Source organism: Alosa sapidissima, chromosome 1, assembly GCF_018492685.1.
Source record: "Alosa sapidissima isolate fAloSap1 chromosome 1, fAloSap1.pri, whole genome shotgun sequence".
Lineage (NCBI taxonomy): Eukaryota > Metazoa > Chordata > Actinopteri > Clupeiformes > Clupeidae > Alosa > Alosa sapidissima.
The window spans coordinates 11255169-11281542 of NC_055957.1; the positions used below are offsets into that span (position 1 = coordinate 11255169).

At 44.0% G+C, this 26374-nt stretch overlaps 2 protein-coding genes across 7 annotated transcripts; one reads left to right on the forward strand and one right to left on the reverse strand.

Moving 5' to 3' along the window:
- The first annotated feature begins 568 nt into the window (after nt 1-568).
- On the forward strand, nt 569-9673 carry LOC121678556 (amyloid beta A4 precursor protein-binding family B member 1-interacting protein-like). Of its 3 annotated transcripts, none has more exons than XM_042058186.1 (14): nt 569-656; nt 2450-2509; nt 3084-3165; nt 3376-3602; nt 4075-4152; nt 4433-4592; nt 4709-4830; nt 4943-5002; nt 5263-5406; nt 5896-6006; nt 7897-7995; nt 8138-8252; nt 8371-8450; nt 8673-9673. In XM_042058186.1, exons 2-14 carry the CDS (start codon nt 2450-2452, stop codon nt 8775-8777), a joined length of 1443 nt encoding a protein of 480 aa, XP_041914120.1. In that variant the 5' UTR covers nt 569-656; the 3' UTR covers nt 8778-9673. The 3 variants fall into 3 exon arrangements, with proteins under 3 accessions (XP_041914120.1, XP_041914113.1, XP_041914128.1); XM_042058179.1 differs by having other exon boundaries at nt 8374-8454; nt 8671-9673; XM_042058194.1 differs by having other exon boundaries at nt 8374-8450.
- Nucleotides 9674-9818: 145 nt separating this feature from the next.
- Nucleotides 9819-26253, reverse strand: abi1b (abl-interactor 1b). 4 transcript variants are annotated; one of them, XM_042058126.1, is made up of 11 exons: nt 26041-26253; nt 22018-22185; nt 19074-19250; nt 16749-16763; nt 16293-16396; nt 15680-15820; nt 14260-14363; nt 13848-14060; nt 13048-13137; nt 12408-12593; nt 9819-11954 (listed from the first exon to the last, which is right to left on the reverse strand). In XM_042058126.1, the coding sequence occupies exons 1-11, from the start codon at nt 26155-26157 to the stop codon at nt 11779-11781; spliced, it is 1491 nt and encodes a 496-aa protein (XP_041914060.1). In that variant the 5' UTR covers nt 26158-26253; the 3' UTR covers nt 9819-11778. The 4 variants fall into 4 exon arrangements, with proteins under 4 accessions (XP_041914060.1, XP_041914076.1, XP_041914067.1 ...); XM_042058142.1 differs by lacking the exon at nt 13048-13137; XM_042058133.1 differs by lacking the exon at nt 16749-16763 and having other exon boundaries at nt 9820-11954; nt 26041-26252.
- Nucleotides 26254-26374: the final 121 nt, after the last annotated feature.

A 26374-nucleotide genomic window follows, 5' to 3' on the forward strand; every position in this document is an offset into this window, starting at 1 on the left:
ATCGAGAAAAACTAACGGCAAATCTTACTGCTAATTTGCATTAAGCACAATCATTAAATAAACAGTGCAAATTTCAGCCCAACCAACTTTGACATGCTTTCTTATCACCAGTCATAAAACTTTTTGGTTACATATGGGCTTCAATTTCAACATGACTGGGAGCCGCAATCGAGCCTCATACAATTTATTATTCTACTCTATGGCATTCATGACAAGTCCAAATGACTGAGTTTTCCCCTGATTCTTGACCAATCTGATACTCTACTCATCTTGTCTGCAGTAGGCCTACATACATATTTGAGCGAAATTCTCCTGCCTCTTTGCGTATTTATAAACAATCCATTACTACTTTTGTCTTCTCCAGATGTGTACCCTTTAACTTAGTTTGTACAGTCATCAGTGGAAAGCCACAACTTGTGTTTTATGCACAGATAAGGCCTGTTGAAAAGGATGTGAGCCTCTATGGTGAGAAGTGTATGCGTAAATCATACTAACGCACAGACTTCACTTCTTTAAAACACAGGAAGCAGTGATAACTTCAGCAGACGGTCTGTCAACTACACCAGTCCACCAGTGAGCGCTGGGTTTGCAAATGAGAGGAGGTGCTCACAGGTGGTCTTCTAGTGAACGGAGAGTAGACCCTTGCCACAGAGAAGGTGAGTAACTCTCTGGAATTATTCAACGTTTTACAGTCAACGTTTTACTCTGCTCCATTATTGAAGTTACAAGAAAAGGTCTCAAACACCACTTCAGGGGGGACCTCACTAAAGAATTATGTCTCTTTCATGTGTCAGAAGCATGGTATGGATATGAATGGCTTTTGTTTCTGTTATTTGTCTGAAGTGAAATGCAATAGTGGTATATCTGTCTCGCTCTGATTGAAGGGTTAATGATTTGGGTCGGGTTAGGACGGCCCTCATTTAGATGCACATGTCTGTTGTAGCAGCCAGGCAGCCAGGCAGGCAGCTCACTGCAGCAGAGTAATCAAGTAAAGACTTGCAGCCTGTAATGGAGCTGCCAAGAGCAGGCTGCCACATGTACCTACCCCATATAGCATGATGGCTCCTCAGCACCACCGCTACTCCTGCTGTTGTTGCCCCCGCCGCTGGCAGTTTGCACTATGATGAATGTGATCCCCTGGTTTTGCCAATCAGCAAGCACTTGTACATAGTGCTGTCTGATAGAAAAGTATGAATCAAGGCGCTGCAGGAGACACAGCTAAAGCAAGAGCAACTTGAAGGTCTCCTGTATATTTATAGGCACTTGTTTAGCTGCTATTATGGTCCTGTGGTATTGTGGAGGATGGAGTAAATGAGTCATGACAAAATGTATTTTCTATATGGTGCTGAGTTGTTTGTGCATTCTGCATGAGGTGATCTGTCTCTTTCATCATATAAGTGTCTGTGTGTGTGTGTGTGTGGGCTGATCAGTCCCCTTGAGAAAACAAAAGGCGTAGCACACTACTTTGGCTGCTTCATTGAAAGGAGAAACTGGGCCAGTGTTTACATCCCCCATTTTCGCTTTCATATGGAAGCAATGCTCCCTGATCGCCCTCCCCTCAACCTCATTACAGCAGAAGGGGTTGTTTCTGCACTGTGGCCTTTTTGTTAGTAGGCTAATCAAAGAACGAACCAAGATCACGGAGTCATTAGGCCAATGAACTTTGTAGGTTTACACATCTGAGACAAACTTTAATGGAGGTGAGGTTCATGCCTTCACTTTTTACAGGTGAAAATTAATCAAATTCCATACCAAGCCCAAACGCTATAAATGATATCTGATCATGATCACCTGTTGCTGTCACTAGTTTCTCCAAAGGTGTTATTGCGTTCTTTCACATCTGTGCACTGGATATTTATACATGTGGGTTTATACACCACGGGGGGTGGTGGTAGTGTAGTGGTTAAGGAGCTGGGCTAGCGTGCAGTAGCCTGAATGTTGTCGGTTCAATTTCTGGCTACCACTGTTGTGCCCTTGAGCAAGGCACTTCAGTTGCTCTGGGGACAATGTGATCCCTTGTAATATAGCTGACATATGTAAGTCACTTTGGTCAAGAAGTGTCAGCTAAATGTTATGTAATGTAACATGTAGAGTTCATTTAATATATATATATATATATATATATATATATATATATACTGCTAAGTATTTCTGATATGTTGCTGATTGGATCATAAATGGCCACAGCAACAAAGAGGAATAACTGATTCTTCTCTATTATTGTGTCACATGTTCTTATTTATATTTCTGATATGTTGCTGATTGGATCATAAATGGCCACAGCAACAAAGAGGAATGACTGATAATGACTGACTCATTATTATTATTATTATTGTTATTATTATTATTATTATTATTATTATTATTATTATTATTATTGTGTTACATGTTCCAAATGTAAATCACTTATTATTATTACTATTATTATTATTATTGCTCTGGTTTGTAGATGGCTGAAACGGACGTGCTGTTCGGTGACCTGTTGGACGAGATGGATCTCTTGTCACAGGTGAGATATGCACTCACACCGCACACAAGACAGCACACTGACCTGCACACTGCTGCCTGATCCTTCAAACCTGGCTCGCCATGTGTTGAAATTCAGTGCTGGCTCGGTTTGGGACTAGCAAACGAAGAGCCCAGTGCATCCTCCAGGCCAAACACACTACCATCTGACTGGCCAATGCTAAATCCCCCCTTTGGCCGCATTAGCATGCAATAAATAAATACAGACATATGTTCTGAGCTCTCGGCGGCTATCTGCTTTCTATTATAGGAAGCCCAATCCACTTCCTCTGGTAGAGATGCTGGGGCTTCTTCTGAACCTAAATGAGGCCAGAAAACAGTGCAGTTGTTTGCTTTGACTTTAGAAATTCTGACTAGCTCAAGATGATGCTCAGAAGCTTACAGTATTGCTTGTGTGCTCAACTTGCTGGGCTTCTCATAGCTCTGCACAAGGCAAAGGATTTATTGTCATAGCCAATCTTATTTTATATAAAGTTTACACTAAGCTGAATCAACAGCAGACATCATTCACAGTCACTTGGTTCCCCAGCGCTTTACAAAGCATGTTTTCTCAACAGAGTATCGAAGCAGAGGCAGTTCTACATCAGAGGAGCTCTGAGACAGAAGCCATCACCTCTATTGGCTTCAACAACCTGAAGGGTGAGTTGCAAACCTACAGTGATGTACAGGGCTGCAGCTGACACTTGATAGAGTTCTGGGTACTGGACGCCCCAGCATGGCTCTAGAGAGTTAGGAGGTCTGCAAATGAACACTTGTCAGCTGTGGTTGTCCTCTTAGTAGGTAGTCCATCCGATGTGAGCTGGACTGCATTCTTTCTTTTCTTCCTTCCTCCACCTCACTCCTTCACAGAGTCTCTGCACGAGCTGGAGGAGTGTGACCTGGACGCCTTGGTGGCCGGCTTGACCACCGAGCTCACCATGGCTGAGGAGAGGCTGAGCCTGAGATGCGCCTCCCCACAGCCTGCCCAGAACCCCGGCAGCTCGGGCAGGCTCACCTCAACCCCTACCTCCCGGTTCTATCTGGAGGTTCCCTCATCGCAACTCTCCACTCAAGGACACAGACCTCCACTGTCAGAGGTGAGAACTCCATAGAGGTGGTACTTACTGCACATTAACTGTGAGCATTATGACAATGAGGATATGAAGAAGATTAATAGTACTATTGTTAAATCAGTAGTCAATGAATGTTCTGTAAAGCCTTTTGCATTGTTTTGAGATGCAATGGCCATAGCCATATAAAATATGCAGTCTAAAGGAACTGACATGGCTCTGGCTGCAAATGGTTTTATACTATTTATACTTATATACTATACTAATTTTCCCTCTTTGGAATTATTTTATCAATGAATCAAGGAATATCACAGTACCCACATCTGTTTTCTCAAAGGGAATTCAGAACTAGCAGTTACTCCTCAGATTGTGTACATAAGTTTTACCATGGTAGACCTTTGCATATCCCTTTTCAACAAGTCCCACTGAATAATACATCATAATTGCATATACATGCTATGGATTGATTTAATCAAATACATCTGTTCAATCCGTCCAGATTGAAGCTATAGCACAAACAAAGGCAGAAAAGATCAAGATGGCTTTTGAGAAGCTGAAAGAAGCCAAAATTAAAAAGGTATCTCAAATTACCCCCCCCCCCCCTCTCTCTCTCTCTCTCTCTCTCTCTTTCCCAACAAACATTCAAGGGGTCTGCTCTTTTGGAGCCAGTACAGGCCTGTAGTAACATCTTCAACATACCCATGTGTGCTTGATTATTTTTACTCATTTGTACCCAGACAGAAACATAAACATGTCATGATTTTCTTTTGTTGTCTGTTTTTTTTTCCTTTCTCCTTTCTTCCTTCCCTATTTATTTATTTTATTTAAAAAAAAAATGGGGGGGATTCTGTGTGAAGCTGATTATTAAGGTGCTGTTGAGTGATGGCGGCTCCAAAACGCTGATGGTGGATGAGAGTCAGAGGACGCGCGACGTGCTGGACTGCCTGTTTGAGAAGACGCACTGTGACTGCAGCGTGGACTGGAGCCTGTGGGAAACCAACCCACTCCTGCAGATCGGTGAGACAGGAAGTGTTTCTGACTAGGGGTCACACTTAACTCAACCATGAAATAATAAACACTTCTCGTGAAAAAATAATATTAGTACAGAGATAAATCTTTCTTTTTTTTAACAGAAAGAACATTTGAGGATCATGAATGCCTTGTGGAACATTTGTCTACATGGAGTAGGGACACGGAAAACCAGCTGCACTTCCTGAGGAGACCGGAGAAATATGCCGTTTTCAGGGAGCCCCAGGTGATGGCATTGGGGGAGGGAATGACACAGAGAGAATGAATAATGAGGCCCCACATGCGCAGAATGACAGTGTAAACCTGCTTTACTCACAGTCAGGGTCTCTCGTTAACAGATGTTTTACCTCTGGAAAAAGACTCAAGTGAACGAGAAGGAAAAGCAAATTCTAATAAAGGTACGTAAAACTCAACACAGCTAAATAAAAAACAAGATCTATCACCCTCAATTTGACTTCAAATGTTTTTTTACACTTAATGTGAAAAGGCATCAGTAGGAATTCATTACATTTTTGGAAGGAGAAGAATTTGTAGTTTATGCTTGATCCTATGATGTTTGAAAGATGGAAAAGCAATACAAAGCATCAGTGGCCTGTGTACTGCCCAAGTCTTACAACACCATAACACTGCCTCTCCTGGACTGATCCCCACCCTGCAGGAGAGCTTTCAGGGCTCCTCGGCCAGCGTTCCAGATCTCGAGGGGCCATTATTCCTCAAAGAGAGAGGGAAGAAGGCTTGGAAGCGCCGTTACTTCATACTACGAGCCTCTGGCATCTATTACGTGCAAAAGGGAAAGACTAAGGTCAGAACAACCTAGCATAGACAGAACAAATCCCTCTGCTGTGTGTAAAGCTGACAGTATACTGCACTCACCAGATGCATGCATTTAAATATGGCCTATCAAAACAGGGGATCTTGGACAGAAATGATAGTGTGTTTTTGAATGAATGATGAGTGTGTTTTTGTGTGTGTGTGTGTGTGTGTGTGTGTGTGTGTGTGTGTGTGTGTGTGTGTGTGTGTGTGTTGTGTACACATGATGATGATAATCCATTGATTCAGATGATTTATTACCCCTGGTCCAGTATTGCTGGGAGTGTATGCTATAGCATGAGAATACAACTGAACCATGAAATCCAATAGCGTGGGGTAGACAAAATGTCTCAAATGCTGTAAATCTTGAAGAGAAAATATGCTCTAACACTGTGTTCTAGGGAAGATGGGGGTGGTGGTCTTCTGACTCGGTCCCCTGTGTGTACACTTTTCTCTGTGTGTATGTCCATTCCTTTGGCAGTTGTCTAGTGACCTGGCGTGCTTCGTCCAGTTCGAGCATGTGAACGTGTACTACAGCCGCGAGTACAAGCACAAGTACAGAGCCCCCACTGACTTCTGCTTCGTCCTCAAGGTGACCAGCGCAACACACATCCCAGCGCTAAAGCACACCCGACCTCAGCTCTGAGCAGAACACTTTTTACACAAGGGCCACAGTGGAGTTCACAGACAGCTCAGGGGTCTGGCCTGTTCTGGCCATAATAGGATGCTGTGAGGAGAGGGGGCGGAGGTTAGAGAAACAAAGGTTATGAAACTCTACATCAGTTCCAACAATCCAGCGTTTGTTCATACAATCAAATAGTCACATTGATGTTCCTATTTCCTAGTGCAAAAGTACTTCTCAAATAAAGAAAAAAAAAACTTCCTCAGATAGACTTCCTCAGAAGTGGAGTAAGTGCTCTTGATCCCATTAAAGCACTGACTTTCCTCAGATGTTCACTGACTCCCTCCAACCCTTCACCCATTCTGGGCTGGTGCCTCTCATCTGCCTCTTAAGGCCCATCTGGAGTCCAATTCGGCCTATTTGAGTTTTTACTGCAAGTTGCCACCCTGAAAGAAAAATAGGGGGTAGAGAAAGATCATCGTAAAAAGACAGTAAAGAGAGAGAGGGAATAAAAAAATTCTAGTCTGGCCCAGGGGCAACTTCAACACATCTGACACTGTGGTTTTCATTTATTAGGGCATAGGGGGTGGATGAGAAACAGCAGCTGGTTCTACTTGCAGTAAAGGGCTTCTCTGTGACAGCTCCAGTAAAACACCGCCTAGACTCACCTCTCACTCACTCGCTCTCGCTCTCTCACCTCTCTAATCTCTCTCTCTCTCTCACCTCTCTAATCTCTCTCACTCTCTCACCTCTCTAATCTCTCTCTCTCTCACTCTCTCACCTCTCTAATCTCTCTCTCTCTCACTCTCTCACTCTCTCGCTCTCTCACCTCTCTAATCTCTCTCTCTCTCTCTCTCACTCTCTCACCTCTCTAATCTCTCTCACTCTCTCGCTCTCTCACCTCTCTAATCTCTCTCTCTCTCTCTCTCTCTCTCACTCTCTCGCTCTCTCACCTCTCTAATCTCTCTCTCTGCTCAGACCTTTTCACTTTCACCTCCTTCATGGGGAAGTGAATCCACACCGATGGCTGCCTGTAAGCTACACACATTTGGGCTGATGCACATCAGATATGCGATCGAGATCTATCTCAGACTTAAACCACTCCAAGGCCAACATACCAAATGCTTTCAGCCGTACCAACATATATAGTATAGTATAAGCATATGTTCAAGGGTTATGGTTCTGTTCATGTCAAACGTTTCTCTTTGACTTGTAAACAGTGCTCATAGTGCCCATAGGTCATGTTGTTGAAGTACCCTATATTCAGCTACAGACTACAAAACAGTTTTCAGATGTTCAGGTATGGTAGTCTAGTCTTTCAGAGTCAGTGTATGTGCTGCAGACCAGTGTGATGCAGATGGCCTGGTTCTTCTATTTTTTTGTCCACACCTCAAGTGCGCCATCTGCTGGCAATGAGCAGAGCTACACTCTCTCAGTCAGGAGCGGCAGCCTCCTGAATTCAGCACATCCCACTTGAGCGACTGTGGCCCAGCTTCATTTCTGGCATGGGCAACCAGAAAACCGTGAGAGCAATGTGTCAATGTGCCCCCTGAGAGCAATGTGTCATACTTCCCCACACCCAAACATTTAATTTCGTGTGAATTCAAGAAACATTTCAGAGATGCACGGTTTGTACTGACAGATATACTGACATAAGCTAAAATTACTTCTTTTAAATTACAGATTAAATTTCCACTGTAGTGTGCCCTGTATCTATTGTTATACTTTTCAATGAAAGATTTACACTGCAGTGCACCCTGTTTGTGTTGCAAATGAAAAATAATCCTGAAAAAGTCCAGTGGTTGCTCCTGCCCACCAACACTGTCATCCTCGATTGACCTCTGACCTGTGTTCCCTTAGCACCCTCAGATCCAGAGGGAGTCCGAGTACGTCCGCACGTTGTGCTGTGACGATGAGCACTCTCTGAGTCTCTGGGTGACCTCCATCCGAATCGCCAAGGTCAGCCTGCAAGCCACAGCTCATATACAGAGCCCTCCCCCACTTGCCACAGAGCGACGGTATGAAGTCTATATAAAGTGATGAAGCCTTTAAAAAAAAAACTTGTGTGATGGTGTTTCTGTCTGTGCTGTTTGTTGTGCAGTACGGTCTGCAGCTGTATAGGAACTACCAGGCTGCAGAGCAGAGGGCTTCTGGGTCCCTCCCGGGAGAAGGACAGATCCCTCCAATCAACACAGCTGACACCGCTGTGCCTGGAGGTGAGCGTCAAAGACACACAGACACACTCACACGCAGTCTCTCTCTCATACCATAGCTACTCTTCTGAAAGCTGTGTGCTTCAAATGCAGTATTGTAATGTTAAGTGATGCTTGCCAGTAGGAATTCAGTGCAATGGAAAAAACACAGTGACACCTCCTACTTCCCAGAAAAACTCAATTTTCCCAGTGACCACCCAGGTAAAGCTATGCAAACATGCAACAACTTATTATGCACTTCATATGGAGGAATCTTTCATAATGCAAAACAGATATAAACATATTTTCTATAGTGGACATGCAATAGTTGATTAAAGTTATATGAAATACAACACGGTCTGAAAAGAGAGCAGTCTATTATGCATGTGGAATTTTCACAACAAAAACACAAACATAGTGTTGTTGTTCAATCTTCCTGAACAGAGTTCCAGTCCCATTCCGCCCCTGCTGGATGATGACTTGGATGAACCACCCCCTGACTTTATTCCTCCCTCACCACCAGGACGGCGCTCCAAACTCAACCTCTAAATGCACCTCCATCCACCTGCCATGGGGGGAATACACCATGATGACGAAGCACGTCTGAGTCAATAGACCTCTGAAGTTCGCCTACAAAAAAGCTACCATCTTTGCCCATATACGGAGATCCAGTATCTTGAGATTTGTCCTATGGGAAAATAACATGGGGATTTTGAATTGTCACACCTGTTAAACTCTCACAGTGACAAAGAAGACGGAAAAGCAGATGTCTTGCTCTACACACTTTTGTCGTCTGCCTTCTAGTGGATACTGTGATCTTCAGTACGTTAAGACGGCACACTTTAATTTTTGCTACCCCAGAGCTAACTAACTGCAATGAAACTTGCCATAGGTAGTTAGCTTCAAATTCTGTAACACCCAGATCTCCATATATGGCCAAAGATGGCAGTTTTTTGCACTTCATGGGTCTATACCAACCTCAGCGCTGCTGCCCCCTGCTGCTGAAAATCAGCATGGCTTCAGCTCCAGAGAGGCACAACTGGAAGACAGGATCATATCACTGCTCCATCATATAGCAACTACATTGAAGTTAAATGTAACTGCAACACGCAATGTCTCTGAAACATAAAAGAAATGGTGAATCTTAAAATTCTAATTGCCCTTTTATCAGTTATAACAGATAGGCCTATTTAAAAAGATGTCACATTGATGATGCGTTTTGGACAGAGAAACATGATGCATTTTGGACAGAGTTGTAAAAGTCCAGCTTAAGAAAGAAGAAGACCTACTATGAATTGGTTCTACATGTGTGCCTAAAACAGATGATTCCTGTAATTAGCTGAGCTACCTGGCTGAGGAGTGGTGCTAATTGGGATCTGCTGCTTTAGTGAATGGTTGGAACAAATATGAGGTTTTGCTCTTACTTTCTGAAGCTGGACTTTTACAACTATGGTTTTGGAGTATCCATAAAGTTTAGTACCTAACCACTATGCATTCCTAGGAAAATGTACTTTCATCATTAGTGATCACATTGTCCTAATTTATTATAATGAAAAAGAAAAGGCAGACAGTGGCAACAGCATGTACAGGGAAGCTATTTATTATATAAAAAAGACTGTACATTAATTGGGAAAACATATAATATATACAAATGAATAAGTAATGAAGAGATATTCTCTTCAAGAATTACATGTCACTTTCCACATTTTTTTGTAATGTTGCAAACAACTCAAAACAAGGCCTTAAAATGTTTACCACAGTGATTAACACCCATACAATTCCACATGAGTTGCAATCTCACAGATCCCTAGCAAAAATAAATAAATACCATTTGGAAATGCAAGTGACTGCCTGTCCATGAACAGCAGTTTGTGACACACACATATTACAAAAAACTCAATCCAAGGTCAGGATTTTTTTTCTCTCACAAAAGTATACAATTACATAATAAGTCTACAAAATGTAAAGGACTGATTTAAAAGAAACATCACTCTGTTACAAAAATAAAATTAAAAACAGAGGTATGTGCAATATGACCTTGCCGTGAACAATGATTAGGAACGGCTAAGAATGTTACAGAAGAATCAGTGCACATCAATAAGAAATAATATCCATGATACTTTTAAGGCCTAATTTAACACATGCATAAGTCAGAAAACAATTACTTTCCTTGGTCATGGCATCACATTTGTACATCCATCTGCATGTGCTCAAGTCCTTACACATCCTCAGCCTTTCACCTGTCGTGAGAGCGCTGAGGAAAGGAACAGGTATGAAATGTGATGGCATGGGTCTTCACTCTATACAAATGGCACAAAGTGGTTCATCTCTGAGTCATGACATCCATTCAGGAAATATGAAGCCCTCGTGGCACATGGCAGCCATTTTCAGAGGAAGCAAAGTGGCCTGATGGTCATGTTCAACCCCACACTGACACAGACACACACACACTGGAGTGGACTCTTATCAGTAGAAGCTGTCTGTGGATCTAGGGTTTACAATGCACCTACTTGAGACAGTACAAGCGATGGCACTCACAGCTGAGGTATCTGTATGGCATGTGTCAATTTGTACAGAGAAGTGCACGCATGGTGCACCAGTTCCACGCGACTTTCTCAAGATGGAGGTTTTAAGAGAGGTGGCGATGCCAGCAGGAGGGGCTGTCTCATGGAGCTCATTCAAATGTGTGACAACTCATTTTGTAAACAAGATGAAAGGGTTATCTGTCAGACATCCCAGGTCAGTGTTGATCCTCGCTGCCGGTTACATGCTGAGCACTACCTGTCTATGAGAACAGGGACTTTAAAGGCAGCTCTTACCACATTAGCGGGCTTCCCAGGTTACTCATGTACCTGGTTTGGTCTGCAACACCAGCAATGAACTACTGCGGTCTCACACTAGTGGCAGAAGTATACTCTATGGCATTCAAACACATGTCAACAAAATAGAATATTACATGGGCAAACAGAAGAGGCTACAAAATCAAATCAGTAATCTTCATTTTTGTTTTGCAAGGCTAAAAAATATCAATCAATGACATTCAAAAGACATTCTGCACAAATGTTAATGATAAGAAAATGTTTGTACAAAAACCTGAATAAAATTAATATTTTGTTGTTAAAAAAAAGACTGGATCATAATGAAAAGACATGTGGACAAATGACGTAGACTGGTCAGGACACTGACACACATACACACACACAAACACTACTGACCACCTACAAGCTGCATTTCACATTACTGTATATACAAAACATACAACAAAAAGACCTAACCAGAAATATACTGACTATTATTCATATCTTTACATGTTTACCTTCAATAACAACTTAGCAATACCTCCCCTCCCCACCCCCAAATACACATTGTCATGTTATGGTTTGCACGTTTTCATTAAAATAACAAAAAAGAAACAAACATTCTTTAATAGCCAAATGCACTTTGTAATGTTTGTTTATGATTGACAGGAGTCCCTGTGTATTCACAGACACAGACACCTACACACACACACCTACACACACACACACACACACACACACACACACTTCCCTCAGTCTGCGTAGTGCATGATGGACTCCACATAGTTGCCTGGAAACAGGCCTGTGACACCGTTGCACACACCCTCGAACCATCCGTCATCGTTTTTCTTGATGATATAGATAATGGCACCCTCCATGAAAGAAAGCTCATCGTCCTTATCCTTGGAGTAATCATAAATGGCCACCACTACAGGCAAGCAGAAAAAGAGAGACAGGGTTGTCGTCAGGACCACTGCCTATGTGCTGACGCTGGAAGTGTGCTATTGCCCTTGTTATTGTGTCTGCAGATGCATCTGGTGTACCGCACAGAAGTATACTGCAGTAGAATAACAAAAAGCTGAGCAATGGTCTTAGGCTCAGGCAGGTAATGAAAGCTGCATATTCCCTTCCTGTTTAGATATAATAACTATGCCAATACGCCATGTTAAGAATAGGGCATGTGGTGTTTGGCCAGATGGACCTTTTAAACTGAGCGTTTGCACCTGTACCTATTCCAGTGGCAAAGTCCTGCTCTGTTTAGTAAACAATTTGCAATATATGATGATCTTTCATGCTTATATTATTGGCGCGTGCTTAGATTCCTTGTACAAGAGATGGCAATATGGTCATGGTCATTAAAGAGACTCAGAGAACGACTCACCTTTCTCCAGGTAAGTCTTGGGGGCCCAGTGAGGGTCGCCGTCAGCGTAGGGGTCACTGTAGTGGACCACCGCCGCATCCTCGTCTTCGTAGTCCACTGGCGGCGGCGGGGGAGGGGGGTTGGCCTCCTCAAACAGCACCGTGTCCTCAGGCAGGGGGGGTGGGGGTGGTGAGGGACTGTCAGTTACTACAGAAACAATGAGGATGGACAGAGGAGTTGGTTCACACACTACAAAGTGTTCACATTGTAGAGGCTACTGAAGAAAGAAACAACGTCCAACAAAGGATGCAGCGCAGTAAATAATGCATTAACTAAAAACCTCAAGTATCAATATTTAAAGTATTCAATTCAGTATTCAATATTTAAAAGGAATGTAACTGAATTTATCATGAAGGAGTTACTATACACCAAGCCAGTGTACACAGCTGAGTGGTTTCCTTCATCGACTACGGGTCGTCAACATGTTCCTGTCTTAATCTGATCACTGCAACTTAAAGTCATCTGGTCATCTGCTGTGGTGAGGCATTGGGACAGGAGCGGGTGGAGATGCAAGCCTCTGCGCTGGTGGAGGAGGGGGGGGGGGGGGGGGGGGTGGTGGTGGTGGTGGTGTGGGCATGTGAAGCCCCGAGCGCCTACTTACTGTTCTCCTGCACCCGGGCCACGAAGCCCGTGAGTGGGATCTGAGGGGTGAGTTGCACCATGGGAGGAGGTGGCGGCGGAGCTGCGGTCACTGGAGGCGGCGGCAGCAGCAGCCCAGCCCCACAGACAGGTGAGCAGACAGACAGACAGACAAGACAGGTAGGCACACAGACAGACATACAGGCAGAGAGGTGAGCAGACAGGCAGACAGCACTAGGAGACTGAGCTGAACATAAAAAAAAAGGATGGGGAACATCAACAGAGGTCAAATCAGTAGCGGTGGTCAAGACGAGAACCAGAGCGACGGCAGTGTGAGAAGGAAGGAAACCTCATTTGCCAACCATGTTACATCAGAGGGTGATGAGGTGCGACTGGGCAGAAGGCTGCTGATTCAGGAGCACTCATCACCAGTCATGGGTCGCAAATGAGTAAGCCGGGAGCTGTGCTGAAGTGGTTTCCCTACTTTACACTAAAATGTGAACTCCACACCAGTGGGAATGGAAGAAATAGTACAACAGTAGGATGTTAATCACCTCAGAACTATTTATCTTTACATATTACTTACACATACAGATGGAAACGTGCATCGGATACATGGACTGTTAAGGGTTAATTATTAAATCATGTGAATAGTGAATTAATGAATTGAAAAGTACATATAAACAATCCACAGCAATGCAGAGTTCTCCTCTATACTTCTTGTTGCATTTAGACTGCCTTCATCATGGATCTTTGTGACATGCTACACTGGACAGTGCAGATGCCCATGGGCCGCAGCAGCAGCAGGGTCAGGGAGCACACCTGAGTTCTGGGTGTAGGTGGGCCCCCCGTTGACGTGGGCCGGTGGGGCGGAAGTAAACTGGGAGGAAGAGACGGAGGGCGCACGGCGGTACGTGCCCGTGGCCGACACCATGGAGGCCGAGGAAGAGGCGTGACGCGAGATCTGCCGGGAGATGGTGCCAAACTGGGACATGGGCACAGGGCCGAGGCCTGGACCCTGCGGAACCGCCGACGCTGAGAGGACAGGAGGGAGGGATTTAGGAGAAAAGCAAGAAAGAAAGAAAGAAAGAAAGAGAAAGAAAGAAAGAAAGAAAAGAAAGAAAAGAGAGATAATAAAATGAGTCCAAGCTGAATGAGCAGTACTCAGTCAGTCGGATGAGTGGTGTGAGCGTGTTGAGCCGACTCCCCTGTGGAGCGTGAGTGGGTGGCGTACCTGATGCCATGCTGGTGGGTGGTGAGGGTGTGGGCACAGCCAGAGGGATGCCCACACTGCTGCTGCCACTGTTCTCCCGACCACCGCTGCCCCCACTGCTGCCACTGCAGACACACACACAAGACGGGTGAAACCACCACCGCACAGTCAGGGAGTAATTTAATGAATAGTGGCATCAAATATTTTCTTCATATGTGTGTGGTGCTTTTTGGAGAGAGGAAACATGAGAGGAGGAGACAGACAGAAAGAGAAGAATAGAACCACTTCTACCAGTGGGTGGGCAGCCGTGGCCTACTGGTTAGCACTCTGGACTTGTAACCGGAGGGTTGCCGGTTCGAGCCCCGACCAGTGGGCCGCGGCTGAATTGCCCTTGAGCAAGGCACCTAACCCCTCACTGCTCCCCGAGCGCCGCCGTTGTAGCAGGCAGCTCACTGCGCTGGGATTAGTGTGTGCTTCACCTCACTGTGTGTTCACTGTGTGCTGTTTGTATTTCACTAATTCACCGATTGGGTTAAATGCAGAGACCAAATTTCCCTCACGGGATCAAAAAAGTATATATACTTATACTTATATACTTGAACCCATCCACCCCTTCACACAATCTGGAGCTCCTTCTAAATATTCTCCTTGCAAATATTCGGGAGCCCTGACAAACTTCATTGAAGCTAAAGGGCTTCGTTCCTTTGAGCAAAATCCAAGATGAAACAAGATAAAAATTCAAGATGAATCAGAGATATTCTCCATCACCACAGGGCTATGAGGGAGGATCCAGCAGCACTCCAACAGACAGTCTATAATTACATTTCCCCTGTGCCACCACCCACACCTCCGTCTGACCCCACCAGTGCAAGCTGCAATCCTTTCATTATGACAGGACACATCAGCAAACAGAAGAGGCTGGTTTTTGGGAGGTTACACAACCGTAATCTCTTCCTCTAATTGACTTGCTTACGTTGGCTTGTGTGTGTGTGATTAATGCAGGATTAGTTGGATGCGTTGCAGAAGGGGGGTTTGTGTGTTCAGTGTTTCTATCTCTCCAGCTGCATGGTTGTGCATGTGTTTGTGCTTGGGATATACTGTAGCATGGGTTGGAGAGGACAAGATATTTTGTCCATGTGGCTATTTGTGTTTGCACCTACATAAGCAAATTATACTGTATTTGTGTGTGTGTGTGTGTGTGTGTGTGTGTGTGTGTGTGTGTGTGTGTGTGTGTGAATGTACGTGTGTGTGTGTACATGTGTGCGCGCACGCGTGTTTGTGTGTGTGTGTGTGTGTGTGAGAGAGAGAGAGAGAGAGAGAGAGAGAGAGAGAGAGAGAGAGAGAGACAGTGAGTATGAAAAAGTGTGTGAGTGTGTGAGATAGAGAGGGCATGTGTGAGCGTGTGTGAGCGTGCGTGTGCGCGTGCGCGTTGGAGGGTTACCTGTGTGTCCTGGGCCTCTGGTTGACCGAGGCAGTGCGGCCTGGGCTGTTCTGGCTGCCCAGCCTGGCGGGGCTGGTCATGTAGTCATTAGGCACCACAGGAGGCTTCACCGGCTCCAGGGTCTTATACGGGGTGTTCCTCCTGCCCAGCACACAAACACACCGTCATGTGAGTCACATCAACTGTAGCCACCTCCGCTGGCAGACCACAGTAATCAGCCCATGTGGAATGTGTTTCAAGGGCGAGAGTGTGGCCTAAAGACATGATCCTCCATCATCATGTGTGTACATGTGCCAAAACAAACACATTCAGTTATAGTATTTATCACCATTTGTATGACTATAGTTGCCCATATGTCCACAGTAAACACTCCGCGCTGACCGTGGTGCATACTGATAACCAACAACTAGTGTGGTAGACAAAGTGGGGAAGAAACACTGTTGTTTACTGACAAACACATACCCCAGTGGGGGTTATGATGGTTATAATGGCTGTCCTACTACAGAATAGCAGACAGCACTTTTCCTGTCTGTCTGAGATTTCTCCACCTCTGCATGTGTTGGTGTACAATCAAATCAGACAGACTGTCGCAGTTGAAATGGCCGGTGCCTACCCAAGGGTTCCGCGGCCTGCCATTGGTGGACTCGGAGGCTTCTGCGTGGGCGGATTTGTCCTTGATAAGGTTCCTCCTCTGGCTGGTTGGTTGTTGCCATGTTGCTGCAGTAACATTCACAAACATGTAAGTTAGAGAGGATTAATGCTGTGTGCTATGCATTGATGTTGGTTGCTGTAGTTACAGATGTTGTTACAGATAATATATAGTGGAGCATAGAACAGTAAAAAGAGATATACACATCCTTAGACATAATACCATCAGACATAATACCATCAGTTCAATGTTTATTCTGAAAGAGATCTGTTTGTCTACTACACCAACTAAGAAAAAGTTCAACTGACACTATTCAAGTGAATGTGATGGCAATATCTGAACTGCCAGACTAATAAATAGAATCTGAATTCCATTAATTCATTGAACACCAATGCATCAATAGGGATGAGCTGCACTTACCTTGGCTTTTAGCCACTGAATGACAGCAGTAAGAGAGGAGAAAGACAGCAAGTTATAGAACAAGTGGTCAGAGCCTTTGGAGCGTAGAACCATAGAGACTGTGAGGCACAATAGAAACTGTTTATTCTATATGAAATAACACTGAAGACAGCAGTCCACTATGTTCTGATTGTGAATGTGCTATTGCTAAAGCTGCTAAACAAAATCTATGGTAATTAATTAGATATCTTGTTTATATTGAGGTCCACAGTCTATTGATCCCACCACATGATAAGAGTTGGCAGTACATCAACCGGAACTGGCATTGCCCTGACAGACAGCTTTGTCAAATGTGGTAGCAAGCTGTTATGCATTTCCAAGAAAGTTGGCGCTTTTCAACACCATTGAAGGACTGATAGGAATATCATTAGCCGTGGCTTATACATTGATTTTGCAAAATTTCTTCAGCTATGAGGTTAATACACGGGGGCAGATAACATGTTATCAATTATGGATGTTTTAACTTGCATAAAACACTGTCCTGCGGCTTATACACAATGCGGATAATACACAGGAAATTACTTTAGCGCAATAGTCAACACCTGCTGTTTTGTTTCATTTTATTTTTTGGGGGGGGGTACACAAAGCCATTTTGAATGGCATCATCTCCTGATTCTGTGGGGTGCATGTGCTTACTGTCCCCCTCTACATGAGAGAGATTTCAGCCCCTCAGTGTGATCATGAGCAGAGGTATAGTGATAACAGGCACCGATGGGAGCTCTTTAAAAAAGACATGATCTATAAACTGGTGGGTTCAGCCCAGTGCGGTGATCTGGCCTTTAGCTATGTGGAGCATTCCACCCGCCGATGCAGATCTAGTGAGGATAGCGGGCTGCTCCCTGAGGCGTAAACTCTGTGGGAGAGGTCCCTGTGTTAAAGAGGTCACGGACGTCTGACTGGGGCGTAGAGATGACTCATTTGATGAGCATCAAGTCCGGGACCCCGGTAACGTATTCATGGCGTGAGGGGAGGCCCCAGGGAAGCTTCACGCAACCAAGGAGAAGTGGGTCCCCAGACTCTGCCCCATGCTGGACGCCTGGAGAGCTATTCACACAGCAAACAGTGGAGCACAGAGCTGAGCTTCCACATGAGGCCCTGCCTTCATAGGCAGCAAGCAGAGAGAGAGAGAGAGGAAGAAAGAAAGAGGGAGGGAGAGAGAGAGGGGGGAATAGAGAGAGGGGAGGGAGAGAGAGAGGGGGGAATAGAGAGAGAGGAGGGAGAGAGAGAGGGGGGAATAGAGAGAGAGGAGGGAGAGAGAGAGGGGGGAATAGAGAGAGGGGAGGGAGAGAGAGAGGAGAGAAAGTGAAGGGGAGTGAGAGATGGAGAGGGAGAGAGGGGGGGAGAAGAAGAGAGAGAAAGTGAATGGGAAACTAAAGGGGGATGAGAGAGAGTGAAAGAGAGAAAGCGCTTTTGCTCTGTATTCTAAAGACTTGATGCCCCCCCCCCAACCCCAGACTACATAATCAATAATCATCACAGGCATTGCACGTGGAAACAAACAATATGGCTCATTGCAGTGGACGATGCATTGCAGTTTTGGTCTTGCTGTGGTGGCACTGGGTTCATGTCAATGGTCATTAATTATTCAACACCTCTTGCTGAGAGAGGTGTCAGAGGGATCTCAAATAGCAACCAAGCAACAGATCCTCATATTCATATTAAGGGCTTCATTTCCCAAATGCCTTTATTTGTGGCAGAGACACAGTCAGTAACCAGTGCTTTGTCATACAGTCAGTATTTCCTCTGAAACATAATCAGGTCTATGTTAACAGACAAGCCACTAGCAACTAAAGGAAAACAGTAGGAAATATATAATCATGCACTGAGCTAAAGAGAATAGCAGCTAGATAGGTAGGAGAAAAGGAGAGAGAGGAGAGAGATGGGATGGAGGGATCATTTCCCACAGATCACAAGGAGAGGGGGGGGGGGTCTTGGCCCAGTTTACTCTCACTCTGTCTCTCTCTCTCTTCCCCTCTGCCTCTCTTTCGCCAGATAGCTCTCACAGCATTAGCCCCAAGTGAATGAACCATTCCCTGCTTTTTCCAGGTCAAGAATGTGGGCGTCTGAATACCTCTCCAAAACGGACCAAAAGGGCTACACATGCCGCACATCTGCTCGCTCACCAAGACAGATTTCATCATTTATCTTGTATGTCCATCAGAGCATGGCTTTGTGTATGTTGCATGTCGTTGTTCCAATGACTCTCAAACATTTCACAAAACAATTGTAGCAACAATACAATAGCAAACAGTGTAAACTGCACAGGAAGGAAGGGGGGTCTCTTACTTTGACACCATGGCCCACATCATCCAGGAGGGTGTAGTCTATGGGCTTCCTAATGTACCTCACTGGCCTCTCCATGTTCCCGGGAGCGATGATCTTGTGGGTCCGTGACGTGTTCTTGTTTGTGGTCAGTATTCCAATCTCTCGTCGGGCTACTTTCTCCTTGTGGATGTCCACAGTCTGTTTACCAGGGTGTAAAAGGAGGAGAAAGTCAGGCATTGATGACAAGCACTTCACACCAAGCACAAACACTTAACAACTGTATCATGGTTTTTGGGACCTACAGTAAATGATGAAACCAGGTGTGTTAGACTTGGTTCACAACACCTGCATAATCCACTAGTAGCTGTGGTAGATATTAAGAAGCATTGAAATCCTGCGGATACAAACTACAGCAGTGAGTCAGCTCAAAACACCATACATTCTACATGCATGGGAAGGTACAAAAAAATCCTAGGGTTCAAGAGATCAATCGAATCAAGGGATCGGAAGGTGTTATCATCCAATTATTCTGTAATAGAGACTTGGCACACCCTCATAACAGCTCAAGCTGATTAAACTAGACCAATCATGTAAGTTTGATCAGGCAATAGCCTTAATTATATCCTCAGAGTGACAGGGTTATTTTTCTGACCGGCAATCCATAAGGTAGCTGAACCCTTTCGGCACCCCTGATGCCAGCTTAAACCCAGCTATCATGCAACTGACCCCTTTACCCCTGATGCCAACTTAAACCCAGCTATCATGCAACTGACCCCTTTACCCCTGATGCCAACTTAAACCCAGCTATCATGCAGCTGACTGCACAACTGGCGCAAACGCTAACAGAGGGCTTTTAACAACAGTGGCAACTGAAAAGAAGGGGGCTGAGCCACATGAAAGCACCAGAGATGATATCTGTAATACGGCTAACTTTCATTATGAATCCATATCAGTGCTTAGGGGTGGTCTACGGTTGAGCAAGTGCAGCTGCGGACGTCAAGAAATGAAATATAGCCTTGGCTTGGCTTGGCTGTTCTATTCTCTGAGTGACCGGGTTTGTCACCAGAAACAGAGCATCGGGGCAGAAAACAGCAGAGTCTCTTTTCAGACGGCCGCAAACCCTTTTAGCATCTTAAGGTTAGTGGGTGGAGCCAAACCATCAGAATGAAATACTCCCCGACGAGAAAGAATAAGATGAGAGGAAAAGCCAGAGACAGAGGACGCAGATAAAGGGGCTGATTAACCGTCTCCGCTGATAACCACCAACATCCTATATCTGCTCCATCTGCCAGCTTTATTGAGAAACTCATAAATAGAAGTAGCTTCTCCTACTGCCTCAGCCCTGTCTAACAGATGGTCAGATGGTCAGCCCTGTCTAACAGATGCACACACTCCTACAACACAAATGTAGAATTATAAAGCTGTTGGGGTAGATTTTGGCTATCTAAAATAGGAGTTTTACATTTCTCAGAGTTGCAGTGGTAAAGATTAAGGCTGGGTTAGGGTAAACCCCAGAGGTTGCTGTCACAGTTGTTACATCTCAACAGCATCTAGTGACAAGTAAAGTAAGCTGTACACAAGTGTTCTCAGAGTTAAAATGGTGACACTCAGCAGCACTATATTTAAAGAGAGGAAACATGGTGGTCACACCCAAATTCAGTACCTAAGTCTGACAAATCACAAACCATTTCCTGCATGTAGAGAAAGACTGAGTTCAGGGACACTTGACTGAGTGCTGAAAACAACACAGAAAACAAGTTCATAAGACAAAGACAACCACATAGGTGCTATAACATACTTGTCCAAAATGGCCTCTCTGACAAAGGATGAACACTATTTTACCAGCACAATTAGTGTGATGCCCTATTAGCAGTTTTGAGATGCAGCTTCAATGATATTTATAAGGATATTGACTAACCATCACCATCCAAGACCAAAAGCACAAATAAAACACTTTGTGCATATGCATAAAACAGCTTTACTGTCCACCAGTGCCCTTTAGTGACGTGACACAAGCAGCAAGCTATCATCGGTCACAAACACTAACATTATTAGTATGCAGCTGGCAGTTCAATCATTCCCTCTGAGTACTGACGATATGCTGGAGCTGTGAGGAGAATGTTTAGAGGCAAAGTCTTTCGACATCAATATAACTCTTATCTCTGAGGATGTAACCAAGGAAATTTCAATATTACACAATGCAAAAAAGCATCATTGCAATCAAAAAGTTAACAAAAAATGGGCTTGGAATGCACTTACATCTATGTAATGCTAAAAAGCAAAAGACTATCGAGTAAAATGTCTCACAATAAGGCAATGAGGCAACATTTCGCAGCCACGTGACTAAGAAAGCATTTTCAGTAATATGGAGCTTCCAGGAAGATGACATAGCACAACACACTCTCTAATAACCAAAGCCATTCAAAAGGCAATGGGCAGATTGCATGGTTTAGGGCAGAAGTGAGTCAGGTTAACATGAATGGATGTGCCCTGCCAAACCAACCACTGGGACACTCTGACTCACAGCAGAAATCAGCAAGATTTGTTCTCTGTGGCAAAGACTGGCAAAACATGTACCCAATGAGCCCCAATAGGGAAAGGCTCTCAGGAAGAGATGCAAATGGAAATATTTCATTTCATGACTCAAGTCAACATAATTTAAACCTTTAAATTAAGATCATTGCTTAGTCCCGATTGTGAATGAATGGGGCACGGATTTCTCCAGGGTGTTCTATTGCACTATGTGATGTGGTGGTGGTCTAATCTAGTGTATCTGGCCATCCAAGGGGAACGCCAGAAGGTTGTGAGTTCAATCCCAGGAGGCATTACCCCTGAGATGGTATCTATCTAACCCTGAGCTGCTCCAGACTGTGTGTGTGTGTGTGTGTGCGTGCGTGCGTGCGTGCGTGCGTGCGTGCGTGCGTGCGTGCGTGCGTGTGTGTGTGCGTGCGTGCGTGCGACTAACCTGGGAGATGTGGTTGATGGAGGACTCCATGCGGCGCAGCTGGGACGCCTGGATGTCCAGCAGCTGCAGTACATTGTTGGCTAAGGCATTGATCTGGTAGGCTACACTGGCCAAAGACTGGGTGGTGTAGGCTTTGGTCTCCTCCAGGGCTTTCCTCTTGTCCTGTGCCTTGAAGAACAGAGGGTCAAGAGGACGAGAGATCATCATCAAGGAAGTAGAGAGGAAGATGAACAGATACTTACCAACAGAACAAACTTGGGACCAGTTAGGCCTTCTCATCTGGTCTATAATGGATAATGAGGACACCAGACATATCATCTCTCATTTGCACGGCATTTAAATAATATGCAGAAAGGGCTGGGTATGCACGCATATCATACGTATATTGACCATACACATGCCACTAATAGCTTGGCCACACCAATGTAAAACTGTTATAACAACTTTGTTACAAGCCACCATGGCCATAAAAATATACCAGCATGAGAGTTGACAGACACCATCCTTATATATTCTCCACAGTTATGCATGGTTTGCAGCACTGTGTGGGGACTGGCCTACAGCATCAAGTCTGTTTCTACAAGCATATCCTATGGCTGAAATATATTGTTGTGACCATGTAAACATAATTGGATTGGACACAAATGGACATACAGGGAAGTAGGTTGCACTACATACAACACTTTGATCTAATGCTGTCGTATACAGACACTGTTTTACTCCATTTACAGACTGCCTGCACTGATTCTAATTAAACCCTTTCACGACACACTAATCAGAGCTAAGGAAAAATATGGCCTGAATAGCAGTGTAATTAGCTAACAGCTATAGGCAGCAGACTATGCCAATAGCCCTCTGAGCAAGCTTAGCAAAGGAAACACTTTCATTGAAAAAAAAAAGGATGATGTTGAATCTAGAAAAGTTGGTTTGCCAACCAAGCTACATATGGTCTCTGTAGAACCATCCAAGTCAAAACCAAAATACATGTATGACAAATGCTCACTTCAAATCACATTTTTACATAGGATGCCATGACGGATCATAGCATTCCATTAAATGTAAGCGTATAATTGAAAACACACACACCACCTAGCATGACCCAACTGGGTGGATGCTGATGGCCTGAGGCTTTGGACTGCAGCACTGGCTGCTGGCCTGTGCCCTGACCTGCCTGTGACTTTACGAGTCCCTCCCTTCTGCCCAGCTCACTTGTCTCTGAGGCCAGGGGCCTGCAAGGCACAGAGGCCAAGCTCTTGGAACTGTTTACAGTGCTATGGCACAAAACTCAGTTCCATTACTCCAAACATCACCAACGTACTGTAAATAAAAAGCACAACATAATTTTTGCCTGTAGATGTGCTCTACAATAAAATGAGTTATGGAAATTCTCCCGACATTTAAAACACAATAGTCCAGAACAATTGGGTTAACAATTTCCATCCATGACAGAACATCATGGATCCATCGATGACTTCATACCAAGAATGAGCAAATCAAAAATGAAGAGAAAACAAGCCTGCTTGGGAACGGGGTGATCTGAATTCAGTTGAGAACTCGAGGAGCACACCCTCTTAAGTCATGATTGAAATATCTATGAGACAATCTGAGACTGATATCCAGTGACTGAGTTCATGTGTGTGTGTGTGTGTGTGTATGTGTGTGTGTGTGTGTGTGTGTGTGTGTGTATCACAATTCACAAACTAGGAGATGACACATATGTCATCCAGCACAAAGTCAGTATACTTCAATTGGTCATATTTTGCTTTATTTTCCCAGACATAAGTCAACCCTTCTGAGTTATAGATTGAATTACCCTCAAATCGGTGCATTCTGCTCTGCCATATACTTATAAACAATGCCATGGATTTACAATCTCTTACACAATTAACTACTTTTATATAACTCAAAATAAAACTGCAACATTTTTGCACTGAGTATAAATGAGCCCAACCATTAACCAAAATATTCCATTTTTATAATAGAGACTCTAATTGTGTTATAGCCATTCAACGCCGTTGTCTTTCTCTTCTTACTGGCAATGTTATTAGCATCACTTCAGAATATTTTGACATATTTGCACAAGAGACACCCTCTGGATATCTTATACATGAAAGTATCTATACATCATTGATCAGTATGTAAATGGGAGGAGGTTAGTCAATGGTAATAGTAATGGTCATGTTATAGACGGTCAATAGATGATCACAGATACTAAGTTTGTCCTACTACAAAAAAAACATTAAATGTGGCAGAGAATATTCTCAGGTTTTAATTGTAGGGAGGTTTCATTAAGGAGAGTGCACTTAACTGAGCTAAACAGAAAACCAGAATGGCAAGTTTCACAAAACTCATTTTAATATTACTTAATGATGCAAAATTGGTTTTGAAGCATGTTTATTCATAGCAGTAACTACATGTAGTTCTGTCTACATTCGGTCACTACTAGTGATGACCTGCACTCCTGATGACTTGATCTGGCATTTTCACTTGGAGTTACTCTGCTACATAATTTCTTCATGCTCACTTAGGGCCAGTCTTTCATCATTCTTTTAGTTCAATTTGTTTTCGAGCGACTAAACTGGGACATACATTTCCTCTTTCAAATGCAATCCAGTCTTAGTCTCATAGTGTCTGTCCTGCAACATGTAAGCTTACTCTGTGTTTTCTGACAACACATCACAGTACATTTGTCTTTCTTGAGACCAGTAACATGTCTGTCATATGTCTCTTACTTTTCGGGATCATAGGAATAATAACTACAGAACAATGAATGACTGAAGCCAGTAACACAAACATGCACATTCAATGTCTCATGCAAGATAATATACGATCAAGCTGGTCAGATAGATAGATAGATAGATAGATAGATAGATATACTTTATTGATCCCTAGGGGAAATTCAGGAATTCATATGCCGGTAAGAGTTGGGCCTATGTGTCTTACAGTTACAAGCTGTTACACAACATGTCTCAAAAATATCTCAATTGAATATTTCTGTCATAGGTCACAGAGAAATACAGCCTAACCATTATACCTCACACTTCTGAAGCATGCAACTGATGTGGGACTAGGCCCATCAAATATATTCAGGTCAGGCCTTAATATGTGGGACTTTTATTGTTCTCAATATCTGTACAGTAAGACATCTGAATGTAGGCTCCAAGGCAAATTTTTGAAATTAGGCTATCCCCTAGAATAAATTAGGTACAACGGCACAGAGCCATATATCCGTTTATTTTAACACACACGGAGGAATAACGTTAAGGTCAATAGAAAATAGGCTATAGTCTAAGGCTGTCGCATCGATCGCATAGCCTACGCTGTGGCAGCAAGCTCACAAGCAAGCTCAGAAACCGGTCTGATGTTGAAACGGAATCAGTCTGCTTTGTAATTTTCCTCGATGTTATTCAATCGACACAAATGACAAGCGTGTTGATAACTGCCTTTGTGTGTGGATGCTGTAAAACATCACCAGCACATTCTGCAATGTGTGAAGAACAATATAGCATGTGCTGCATGCGTTCAATCAGGCGGTGAAGCAGACTACTTTGGAAGGCACGCCTACACCGACATAGACATATAATGTAAATGTAGCCTACATTTTTTAAGCAGCCTGAACTATCAGTTCAGACTGTCAAATTGGTGGGCTAAATCCACTACATTGTAACATGCAAGGAAGAGAACGTATCCGATCCCGGAGTGATCATAGACACACCCTCCGCGCAGCTTTGTGGCTGACTGTATGAGGACTCAAACCCGTGTGCATCAGTGATGTAGCTCGGCAAGAATAAGCGAGAATAACGAACGAGAACAGAAATATGGACAAAATCCCTACCACAATAAGAAAAATACACCATAATAGGTTCTCTGTCTCCGTGAAAAATCTTTTAATCCTCTAAATATTCCCCCTGATCGGTGGGATACATTTCCTGTCTCCGGCTTTCCCACAATTCAGTAATTTCCACTATCTCGACAAGGCAGCTCGCTACAATATATGATATTTCAAAGCGTTCCTCTACCTACCTGTACATAGTTGTTCTCACAATATTCTGCGACCCTTGATAGATTCTGATAGCTCTCAACAAGAGCACTTTTACCAGCCGGAATTTCTTCCTCTAGCAGCATTTGTAGCTCTGCCATCTTACATCCCTCCGCATTACTATTCTACTTGTTCTCTCTGCTTTCATTGAACCCCGTTCAGCTCCAGTCGAAGAGGGAGCTCCCCCGCCTGGTATTGTGGGATTCCTAGCCTCGCTCTGACAGTCACCACACTATTCAGCGCGGTGAGATCAGCGCGGTGAAATGTAATTCGTTTGTAAGGGATAATGATTAATCTGTAGCCTATTGAAGATGAGAG

Coding starts and splice junctions, on each gene's coding strand:
- LOC121678556 (XM_042058179.1), top strand. CDS start 2,450: ATGGCTGAAACGGACGTGCTGTTCGGTGACCTGTTGGACGAGATGGAT. Junction 4,153..4,432: donor AAGAAGCCAAAATTAAAAAG/GTATCTCAAATT, acceptor TTCTGTGTGAAG/CTGATTATTAAGGTGCTGTT. Junction 4,593..4,708: donor CAACCCACTCCTGCAGATCG/GTGAGACAGGAA, acceptor TTTTTTTAACAG/AAAGAACATTTGAGGATCAT.
- abi1b (XM_042058126.1), bottom strand. CDS start 26,157: ATGGCAGAGCTACAAATGCTGCTAGAGGAAGAAATTCCGGCTGGTAAA. Junction 14,364..15,679: donor CAGAGGCCCAGGACACACAG/GTAACCCTCCAA, acceptor GTGTGTCTGCAG/TGGCAGCAGTGGGGGCAGCG. Junction 13,138..13,847: donor CACCTACACCCAGAACTCAG/GTGTGCTCCCTG, acceptor CGCCGCCTCCAG/TGACCGCAGCTCCGCCGCCA.